General features: G+C 29.5%; 1 protein-coding gene across 1 annotated transcript; it reads right to left on the bottom strand.

The window, feature by feature from the left end:
• Window positions 1-2108: 2108 nt before the first annotated feature.
• Window positions 2109-6299, bottom strand: LOC120121526. The gene is made up of 7 exons (XM_039140866.1): window positions 6057-6299; window positions 5881-5967; window positions 5556-5798; window positions 4944-5114; window positions 4077-4130; window positions 2922-3068; window positions 2109-2828 (listed from the first exon to the last, which is right to left on the bottom strand). The coding sequence occupies exons 1-7, from the start codon at window positions 6297-6299 to the stop codon at window positions 2451-2453; spliced, it is 1323 nt and encodes a 440-aa protein (XP_038996797.1). The 3' UTR covers window positions 2109-2450.
• Window positions 6300-12391: the final 6092 nt, after the last annotated feature.

The raw sequence follows: 12391 nt of genomic DNA, 5'->3' as shown, positions 1-12391 counted from the left end.
GAAGGGAAAATGAAATATTCTCTTATTTAAACTTATCGAGATAATTCGCCTAATTTTATTAGGGATTAAGTCTCGATATTTTTAAATAATTGAATATCTCATATCTTTTCTAATCATATATAATTTGGATAAATTGGCTTAATTTCTTTTTTTGGTCGAATAAAATTATTTTAATCTTGAATTCATGGGAGAAATTATTATATTCCTTTCATTTCAGTTGGAAAGAGAAATATTCATCCTAAAGTATTTTAGGGATTATTTTCTCTTCGATTGGAAATATTAGAATATTTTCTATTTCTCCTTAGAAGTTTTTTCGTTCAATAAAAATTGCATTGTTGAATTTGAATTAATGGGATCGTAATTTAAATTTGTATTCGAATTCTTATATTTTCACTATTAGAGACAATTTATAATCGATGGGACACCAATTTTGGGCGTTGTGGGGGTGCTTATCCTTCCCCATAGGTAATCGATCCCCGAACCCCTTTTTTATATAAAAAAAGAATGAATTCCTGGTTACACGTAGATTGATTTATCTTTTAAAATGATGTTTTCTTAAAAACTATTTTAAAAGAAATTTTTAGGTATTCAACCTACCTAACTCAAAAGGTCGATTGCGACTCCAAAACATTTCAAAATCTTTTCAAAAGAAAACCCCAAGTCGTACTAAATTTTTTCCTCGCCCGGGCAAAAAACGGTGTCGACTGTGATAAATTTAGTTTGCTTTAAATTTAATATCATAAATTATTGCTTGACTTATTCAATTTTTTAGAAAAAAAAATTTGTTATAAAATTTGTTATATTATAAATATAGAATATGTCGTAACTTTTAAAATTAAAATAAAAAGTTTAAATTTGGGTCATTATACATGGCACCATTTGATTTGAGGGTTAAGTTTATTTTAATTTATTAAAATTAGGACCAAATTGATAGAATATATAAGTAACAATGATCGAATGTATAATTATACTAAATATTTTAACTATCACATCATCTTCTCCGTTAAATATTAATAGCAATTTTCTTAATTGAATGCATTTAAATAGTTGAGTGATCTGATGAGTAAAATTTTGAAAATATTCGTCAAAATGAAAAGAGATAATAGGTAGTTGGTCACTGTTATAGTTTATCCTTTATTTTAAATAATTTATCTTTAAATTTTTAACTAATTTATAATTATACGTTGAGTCATTTAGAATTTAATTTTTTTTATAAATTAGATTAAAGGTACACGTCGTTAGTGGTGTTCATTGTTGCTTGTCGAGCGTAGAAAAATCATCCATATATTTATAATTTTATTAATTTATTGACGATACACACACTCTGTAAATTCAATTGTTTGAATTTAAAATATCTAATAAATAATTTTTCTTTTTATGATTTAGATCACTTTATAAGTCTTGTACATGTTCCAATTGAAGTATCGTTTGGAGTTTTATATTGTGCAAAACTTGTAAATGTATGGACTAAGCAGCTTTGTTTAGGATAAAATATTAAATTAATAAATAAAACAGCTCATTTCCCAACATCAAACATTGAATGGAATTGAATACGATGCTACTTCACTCAACTGCCAGCCATCATTTCCTGGATCCATTTGACTTCTTTTGTTTCTGCCTCCATCAATTTTACATTTCTTGGGAATAACATGCCCCTCCTTCACTGTGTGCTTTTTCAATATGCCCTATACCTTATTCTTCTCGCCAAAATTGAAATCCAAAATCATAATTAAGATACTTTTTAAATATTTATGATACTTATAAAGCTTGTGGATGTTAACTTTTTAATTTAATTTATGATACTTGATTTATTAATTAATTAATTTTGATTAAATACTTCATAGATTTATAATAAAAATGAATCTTCTAACTTAATTTGTTCTATTTACAATATCAATATTTAAATTTCTAATCTTGTTTAAAGAATTTAAAACTCCATCCTCTTTAACGAATTGATTGTTGATGAGTACGTTAACTTTTAATTGCAAATTTAACAAATTTCTAAACAAAAAGTATAATTAAAATTAATTACTTATATTAATCTATTAAATTAGATATGATTTTTTTAAAATAGTACTAAAGTTACCAATTCAAAAGCTTACACTTAATTAGGTTATCCAAATAAAGTTTTTGAGTCTATTGTAATGGAACAATGCTAAAAGTGTTACAATTAAGGAAAAATCACATTGGAACATACCCTATTCCCAAAATATTGCTATTTCCATGCTTGTTAGCGCGGAATTTGCCGTTTGTTTTACTTAACTAATAATACACATTTCCTTCTTCGCCATTAAAGGCCAACTAAATTAGCAAAGCAAAAACAATAGTGGAAGTAGCATAATTCATACTTGCACAATAAATAATATTTCTACAACACTTTTTACGTCGTCTTAAAAATAATAATTTATCATGAAATTGACCGGACGACAATAATAACACAACGATGACGATCAAGGACACCGTGGATTATTCCCGGGTCCTCCATAGTAGAAATACGTGCCCCATTCATTGTTGTAAGAGTTCTTGATGTTGTAACAATTCGTATTCTCGGCTAGGGTTGATATGTCATGAACCGAACTCAAGCTATTATCGGTATCAACTATCTCTAGGTTTCGAAAATAGCTTGCTTTTCCGAACCCGTCTTCGGCGAAGTGACCGGAGCCCATTTCAGTTGATGTGTGCTTGCCGTTGGCCCTTGAGTTCACTACTTCACCACCCCATTCCACCATGGTGGCATGGTCTGCTAGGTGAGTAAATAGCTCTGCTGGCCAATAACCTACTAGGGTATTATCACCAAATCCCATCCACCAGTTTCCTAGCTTAGGATCCTAATTTTTATAAACAAAAACTACTATTAAATCTCGAATATACGAATCAATTGAATTAAATCGTTTTTAATATTTATAAAATAAATTAGTTACCTTCCAAATTAGGATGGTAATATCATACTGATGTGCAGCATATTGCGAGACAGGAGAAATGGCTGCTCCAATGGCAATTCTACTATTTGTTTGGACAAAGCCTGCACATAGAAGGTTGTAGCATCCGGTTGCTTGATAGGAATCAGTCTGCAAAAAAATAGGCGTAAAAGCAAATAATCTTATTAATAATTGCACAAACAAATTATATAATTGTATTGATTATTCTCTCTCTTTTTTCAAATAATTAAAACATTCCAATCTTCTTATCATATTATAAATATTAAAGATAAATTGAAATAATTAATGTTCACGTCATTATATGAAAGTAAATATATTCTCCTTAACAAATAAATGCCAAATTCCACCCAATAAATGAAGTCTTTTAACTCCTACATAATTAAAAAATCTGCTGGGAAGCTTAAATTAAACAATCAGAATAATATTTTTCTCTATAGCATCAATATAGGTGTAAGTTGACATAATAGGAAAATACGATAGGAATAGCATTTGTGCATATGTTTACACGATGGACAGAAAAATAAAACACGACATATGTACATGAATTATTATGTGTACTGTGATATTTATTGAGATATTATTTATATAATATTTAAAAAATCATAAATAACTCATTAATAGATTAATATAGAAATGATTTCATTGAAGTAAACTAAATGTTTGGAATACTTTATAGCCCACAAAAGTTAAAGAATCCGCAACAATAATGGACCCCTTGTTGGTTGGTTTCATCTAATTATTGGCTGTTTTAGATTTGGTTTAATTGAGCATTAGCTTCAGAGAATGGTTAGCCAATCGGCTTTAAACAACACAAATAAATTATATTTTTGGTAAATATGATAATTTTTTATTATAGTCGGGAACATTTCTTCTTAAATACATTTTTAGGAGTATAATTTTTTATATTCGGTCTATTTTATTAAATTGAACTGAATATATAAAGGTGATTTATATCTATTTAATTTACTTCATTTATAAAACTAAAATTTTAATTTTAAATGCTATTTGAAAATGTAATATATTATACTATTAAATAATTATTGTATCTCATTTTTATACCATAAAACAAAATTATATAACATTAGTGAAATATATAATTTTATGAGACGAAAAGGAGAGAAGTTATAAGGAACTCACCGTCCAATATGTGAACAATCTCGGCCTACTGTCACCATAAAGCTCCGGACTGACCTGACTAGTAGAATTATCAAAACTTCATAAAACTTTAATACCATCGACGGATCTAGAAATTTAAGAATTGAGTCCAAAATTTTAATATTTTTCTTAAAAATAAGGGGTATACTAAAATTTTTATTTTTCCATTTTTTTGCCGCCCTCCAATTCTAAGGCTTAGCCCTAATTAATCTAGATCGAGCTAGGTTACACACCTGACTTTGGTAAGTGAGTCTCCTAACAAAGATTTTTTGCATACACAAGGACTCAAACCTAAGACATTGCTTAAGCGATATCAAACTACTTACCACTTAAACTAATTTTATTGGTTATTTTTCTATTTTCCCTTAACATGTTAAACTAAATCACATTTTTTTCCTAAATAAAGGATGCACTTCCCTAGGGTTTAGTGCATCGGCCCCTATTTAATACCTTAATTTTTTTGTTTAATTAGGTTAATAAAATGAAATCATTATCTTATTTTGACTTTTTCTTAATTTTAAAAAACCATATAATTAACAGATGAGATGATGTATTATTAACCGTACTCATTTTCTTAGTATTTCTAAAATAAATTTTATAAAATGTTCTACGTTAAATTAATTTTCAATATTTTTATAAATAAATTGAAAATGGAAAAATAATTTAAAAAAATAACAATATGCACAATCAAAGAAGAATCTTGAAGTGAATAAATGATAATAATGATATAGTTGTTATATTGTTTATAGTCATCTTGTAATCGAAAGAAGAGAATAATATTATAGTGATAATAAAAGAGAGGGGGGTATGGGATTATGTGCATATAAGGACAGGAAATGGAAGGAGTACCTGCCATCCAGCTTCGATGCTGTTGAGATCAGAGCCGTCGAATGATCCCGAAAGTATCCAAATCTGTGATAGACTGAATTCGTTGACCTCTTGGATCGATGGGTCCCACACGTTTATCATGGCCTTCGCTCCGTAAACCTCTTGGGACGTTCCCGTGTATGCAATCGCATGCTGAGAAAATGTGCACATGCATCAATCTCCATCGAATTCCAATTCATTTTTGACTTTGTTCAAGAAAAGGTGAAAGATACTACTCCCCAGAATTAATATTTTGGGATCAATATATTTATATTCATGCAATTAGTTGATTTGTGAACGATAATTAAGGGGTAAAGTAATTAATTAATTGAAAGAAACTTAAAAATTTCCCTTTAATTTTGAAAGGCCAATAGCTCATTTTCAAGAAGATGATCAATCACATCTTTTTCATATTTTCGATTAAGAATTTTATCCACTAATTTCGGTTCATTAGACTTTTAAAAAAACTAAAACCCTAGAAGGTCAATGCCCTTTTTATACTGCACGTGCTTATCATTTTCTCTGAAAATTATGTTTTGTAAACGAGATAATTTTTAATTTAAAATTATAATAAAAATAAATAAACTAACATACTTCGTGTCCGCCGCCACTAACGACGTCGGGGGCGTCTGTCCGGCGAGACGTAGGGTTGATGATGGTTGATTGTTTCTTGCCAAAGTGAAACAAAGACTTCGCTCTCAAAACATCATGAGCTGTGCTCCGCCGTATGGGAACCGTTCCTTTGGGACATCTTGTCCCATTCCTATGCCACATTTGCCATGCTAAATCTTCTCCTTTTTTCAACATTTTCTCCTTCGGCATCTCTGGTGCAACTTTCTGTCACATATTTCACCATTAAAACCAGTAACGGTTTCAAAACTAATAAACTCGATCGACTTTTCAAAATTAATACAGTTACCTGAATCTTGTGATTTTTTAAAAGAGGGTGATCTAAAGCTGGCTGTTTCTTTTTATGAACACAATCTATGATATCTCCATCTGGACTCTGATTTTTTTTTTAAAGAAAAAACCCCATGAGAAAAAAGAGAAATATATGGTCTAGGGCAAGGGTTATACGTATATAATTATATGTACCTCAATGGTGATGACAGCAGGTTTGTTTATCTTTTCCAAGTGTTTCTGAATTCTTTCTTGCCTCAAGCTACTCACTTTCCTACTGTGCTTTGTGTAATTTAAACCCGAAACGAGATCGAATTTCGCAACGAATAAGAGAGAGAAAAGAAGAAGAAGATGTGGATGACGACGAAGATGAAGATGAAGACCAAGATGAGACGGAACTCCTCTCTTATCAGCAATAATATTAGTGTTCGAAGCCATTATTATCTCATTCATAGCCAAAGGAAAGTGATGAAAGGAGAAGCTAACAAAGCATTACTATAAAAAAAAGTACAGGTAAAAACAAACCACACACTCTCCCTTACCTTGGAACATTTTCTAGCAGGGAAACAAAGAAAATAAATGAAGAACAATGACTTTTTTTTTCCTTCTGTCTAGAAAGCTTTAGTGGCAGAGAGAAGAGAGGTGGTTGAAAGGGTTTAATTAACCCAGAAACAATGAACACAAGCAAGGCAAAGGCAATGGCTGGCTTACTATTTCACTATCAAAATCATCATTGCCTACAATATTTGCATTGGTTTCATACACCGAAACGAAACACAAAATCATATAGTATTTTATTCGAACCCCATTTTAAAAATAATAATTTTGCGGTGTTAAATTTGCAACAAAAGCAAAGAACTCAGAAAAAAAAGAAGAGAGTTGAAGGCATTAATAAAACCCCAGACCTACCCAACTAAACAGGTCCCCTTTTATTTTCATTGCAGTTCTCCTTTGCCATTAATATTTCTTCTTCCATTTATTTATTTTCTTATCAAATACTTAAATCCCTTTTTCTTATTTATAAATACATAATAATACTTTTATTTATTTTTTGTTGTATGTATATACAACTTTTCAGGTTGTTTTATCATTATCTTTTCTTTACTTCTCAGACTCCCCGTTTCTTTACCTTTTATGGAACTCCAAGTAGCACTCGATTGGTATCGTCATTTTTATCCATCCTTTAAGGCCACCACATGCCAATCTCTTCTCATCAACATTTCCTCACACCTAATTTATCCATTTTTTGAACATGAAATGTTACCATATCCTTCAACCTCATACATCAAATTCCATCTTCTACTGTGATATAAAATCTGTATATATATTTTAAATTCTAAGATTGTTATTTAAATCTTCTGACTATATTATTATTTTTACGTATTAATTGTCCTTTTAATGATAAATTATAAGCAGTTATTTGTAATTATCATCATTTAGTAGTTTTAAAATAATATCACTATAACAGAAATAGTATATTAAACGATTTCAAAAAATGAAAAAAAAGAAGCTCTTGTTTGATTGAGAGTGTTAATTAATATAATAGTTATTAGTATCTCGAGTTTGGATTTGGTAATGAAACCCAAGGAAAAGTAAAAATAGACAGCGTGTTGCTTGTTGAAATTTCAACATATTGGGGAGGCTTGTAAGTTTCTTATTTCTTTTACTATAAGTTTCATTATCCTTTGATTGGTAATGTAAAATGGAAGCAATCCAAGTCCTTGAAATGTGCAGCTAAACACTCATCTCTATGTAGGAATCCGATCTAGATATACATAAAATATCATCATTTTATTTTAAAAAAATTATTTCACTTCAATGAAATCTCAAGTTATAATTTTTTACCTATATGAATTTTTAATTAAATATAAATAAATAAGTTTATTTACATAAAATAAAATATAAAACTATTCTTGAATACAAAACAGTTATATGCTTTATTTTATTTAGTTTACATTCTTTTTAAACATCAATTATATATATATATATATATATATATATAATGATTTAAGAATTAATTTTAATATCCTAACTAATATTAAATGGAATTGAAGATAATGAATCTACCTAATTAATATGGGGTGAGATTAAATTGAACGAAGATGGTAAAGCTTCTATGATCGCAATATTCAATTCTTTCTCAGTTCATTCAAACTATATAAAAATTAATGAACAAATAAATATTTTTTTTCAGTCTCCTTGATTCTACCAACCTGGAACTCTGGTTTTGACCGAAATAATTAAGTGAAACAAAACAATTAAATAACGTTTTTATGAATTAGCTTATATGCCCCTATTTATACTTTTATTTATTTATAGTTGCTTGGTGATCCTCTAAAGCTATATTTAATGTTGTCTGGTTTGATCGTGTGTAGCTGGGATTTATTTTTAAAATTTTTGATTATTTAATTCATCTAAAATTTAGGTTTTGAATGGTACTATTAGAGTTATTAATATATATTACAAATTAGAAAGTCAAACTGTAAAAAATTATAGATGTCAATATTTAATTCGGACCTAAACCGATCCTACGGGCGGATTTAATTTTGACATTATTATATTAAAAACCATGTGATAACCATTTTTTTTGAAAAATAATTAAATATTATTTTAAAAGTAATTAAATATTATTTTAAAAATAATTATGATTTTTATTAGGAAAATTTGTCGATTTTGAATTAGTTTGTATTAAATTGAAAAGAGTCGCTATCGACCTTTGGGCAAGATAGGTCGAATACCTAAAAACGTCTTTTAAAATAATTTTAAGAAAAATTCGTTTTTAGACAAAAATTGGTATGCGTTTACTAAAAATTCGATGTAACGGGTCCATGAGTCGGTTATGCGTGGGGAAGGAAAACACCCCCACTGCACCAAAATTGATACTTAATCGCTTACATGTTGTCGTAAATGGTGGAAATTGTGAATCGAATAAATAGTTAAATTATGATCCATGCATTAAAGTTTAATTAGTTTTCTTCGAATTGATTAATTAGAGAAAATTCTTTAACTTGAAAAGAAATATCGAGATTAGCAATCTTCCATCGGGAAAGTTATCTTGCCTATTTCTTATCTGTAAAGAACATTCTCTCCTCGATAAAAATGTGCATCGAATATACACTGAAAATCGACATTTGCGTAAAATATCATAAATTGCCATTTAAAGGAAAATGCATTGCATTATTTGAATAAAAAATTTAATTAGTAAAATAAACTAGATTTATTTCAAGTTCTCATTTTGTTCGAACGTCGTATCGGATCACATTACTTCGATCAAGTAATGCTTTCCACGCCCATTCTACAAATTGGTGTTCTTGAAAATATTTGAATGAGCTTAAACACTTTAATCGAGTATGAAAGACACGATATTGATACAAAGGCTAATTTAATTTTTTTATCAATATGAATGAGATAAAATAATATAGTGAAATAATTAGTATATAAACATATAGGGATTAGGAGAAATTAGTTAAACATATACACATATATATGATGTATGACATTTAATGGCATAAAGAATTAAAACCCACTAATTAAACAGTTTAACTAGGATGATAAATAATAAAAGGCATTACATAATAAAAGGACTAAATCATACCAGGACAAAGTAATAAACCCTAAATATGTAATAAACCCCAAAATTTCACTTTTCAAAACCAAACAATTACCAGAATGAACTCAAAGTAAAATATAAGATCTAGGATACAAACCAAATATTTATCCTCTAAAATAATATTCAAAGGACTAAAACGAAAGTGAAACAAATTTATAAGCCAAATTCTAAATATTAATTTTTATTAATATATAGACATGGATCTAAATGAAACAAATTAGGCAATCAATGACCTAAAACAGATATTAAACCAAATATTAAAATAATAGATCAGGGCTGAAATGCATGAAACTAAAAACTAGCAAACACAATCAAAAGTCACCCAAAAAATTGTAACAGCCTCAATACCAAGTTAGTGACTAAATTGTAAAACTTCAGAATTTGATGACTAAAACAGAATAATTGAATAGTATTGTAATTTGGTATAGGGTTAAATTGCAAGGAAGATGGAATTGAAGGATAGAATAGTCATTTGCATGAAAAATAATTAAAGAATAGATATATATATATATATATATATATATATATATATTAGCTACACGTGGAAGAGATGGAAGCAAAACACAAGGTTCCAGAGTTCTCTTATTTCTCCACATGTGAAGAGGTCAAAACAAAAGTGAGATTTCTCATGAGCTAATTGTTTGCTGAAATTTAAGTTTTCTTTTGATCCTTAGATGCTAATTAAGCTTAAGAAAAGCTTAAGTTGCTTTAAAACAACAAGATGAAAGGTGTAGGAAGAATTCAAGAATAAGAGTTATTGAGTGGAATTTTGAAATAGAGTTCATAATTAGAATTGGAGGTTGAATTTGACTTGTCACCGACTTAATTAAGACATACGAAGTGTTAGAATTAGATTTAGAACATGTTGGAATTTGAGTGAGATTCTTGAATTCTATATAGAGGATTGGATTTTTAAGTTTAAGAGGTATTGAATGGGTATTAATTAGTTTAAATAAGTGTATAAGAGTTAAGAATATTAAAGGAGGTGAAAGATGAAGAGTTGAGCTGAAAAGAGAGTGAATTTCATACTTAAATGGAATTTCTGGGTTGTGTGCATCGATGCATATGTGTATCGATATACTCTCAAATAAATGAACATCGAATACAATTAGTGCATCGATGCACCCCCTTAAAATACAAACATCGAAGGTGATTTGTGTACCAATGCACAGATAGTGCATCAATGCACACGTTAAGGAATGCATCGATACACTGTAGAGTGTATCGATGCATACCTTCATTAAAAGATGAAAATAACTTTCTTTTAGCCTAAGAATTGATAGTTTAGACTATATCAATTTGTATGCTGATAAGTATCAATGTATTACTATGTAGATATAGAACGTAATTTCGTTCCGAAACAAACGAAGGATTAGGATCAAGTCAAAACAAACAAGGCCAAGGTGAGTGCATATTCTAGATGAAATTGAATTGAGATAAGACTTGCGATAAGTCTATCTCTTTTCATTGAATTTATGATTCCATATTCATGCACATGCATACATATATATATGTGTTAATGTTATAGCGATTTCATGTATATTTCATTCGTGAGTTAACATGATATTATACGAATGAATGTCATTATCAGAGAATCCTTCCACGTATGTGAAATAATGGAAATGATCATATGAAGTGACTTATGTGTTTACATGGACAGTGATGAAAGAGATATGAAATGAGAAATGTATTTATAATTAAGCCCATGTTATTTAATATGAGAGCTGTAGGTATAATTGGCATGCCAAAAGTCGAGGGATTATCAATGGTCCTTTGGGACATAGTGGTCATTCGGGACAAATATTCAGTGCCCCTAGTGGGATTTTATTCAAACTGTGGTGACAACATTGTGCACAACCTCAATGTACTCGCGTTCTTTCTGTTCTGAATAATGTACATGGGCAATCCAAAGATAAATTAAAGTGAAATTAGCATAAAAATGTATGTTTATATGCGCATGTTATCATCATATATGTTATAGTGTAATAAATATATGCAAGTTGAAATGTCATGATCAATGGTAAGAATGCATGTTCATAAATTCATTGTTATACATGTGTATACATATATTTATGTTATGCCTTACTAAGTATGTGACTTAGCGTGTAAGTGATTTACACGTAGGTACTAAGAATCAGGAAGAACAAAAATAGGAGTGGCAAGAACAACAACACTGCTAGAAGATCAGATCAGAAGTAACTGATAAAGTATATATTTTGTTGTGTATAGTGTGTTGGCATGTAAGAAAAGTGTCAGTTATGAATGCTCTGATCGATTTTGTTTATTCTGGTTAATTTATGTAAGTAAAATATTTTTATTTTAATGAAAGTTTTAAATTTCCTTGATTTTTGTCAAGAGTCAAAGTTTGAAAAGTCAATGTGACACCTCAGACTCGTATCCGGGTCGGGTACAGGTTGAGGGTTTTATATTTAATGGTATCAGAGCTACTGTTTAGTCGATTCTCGGCATAAACCTGAGTCTAGAGTGTCATATAAAGTATACATGCCAACAAAAATAGTGAAAACTTCTGATTTGATATAATAGTAAGTATGTTGTTTTGCTAATAGAACGATATGATTAATTTTTTTATATAGATGTCCGGACACGGTAGTTCTAGAAGTGAAGCGGGAGACGATAGGCCCGTTGAAAGCAGTAATTCACCTGCCCGGGCCAGGCAGAGTGAAGATCAGGCACCCTCTGGAGTGTCTGTGAGTGATCAAAATGTGTTCTTCAGAACATTGGATGCGATATTGACGCGTTTTCAACCTTATGTTACTTCAACTCCGAGAATGAATGTTGCAAAGGAGTTGAAGGGTTTAGGAGAACCAGAGTTTAGAGGTGAAGCCGAAGAAGGTCCTGTTGTTGCAGACCTTTGGCTTAATGATGTGAAAATTATGCTTGAGGGACTTCATTGTTCTGA

This window comes from Hibiscus syriacus, unplaced genomic scaffold (assembly GCF_006381635.1).
Source record: "Hibiscus syriacus cultivar Baekdansim isolate YM2019G1 unplaced genomic scaffold, ASM638163v2 tig00110374_pilon, whole genome shotgun sequence".
NCBI classification, from domain to species: Eukaryota; Viridiplantae; Streptophyta; class Magnoliopsida; order Malvales; family Malvaceae; genus Hibiscus; species Hibiscus syriacus.
Note: the sequence above shows the minus strand (reverse complement) of the source record. Positions and strands in the feature narration are given on the sequence as shown.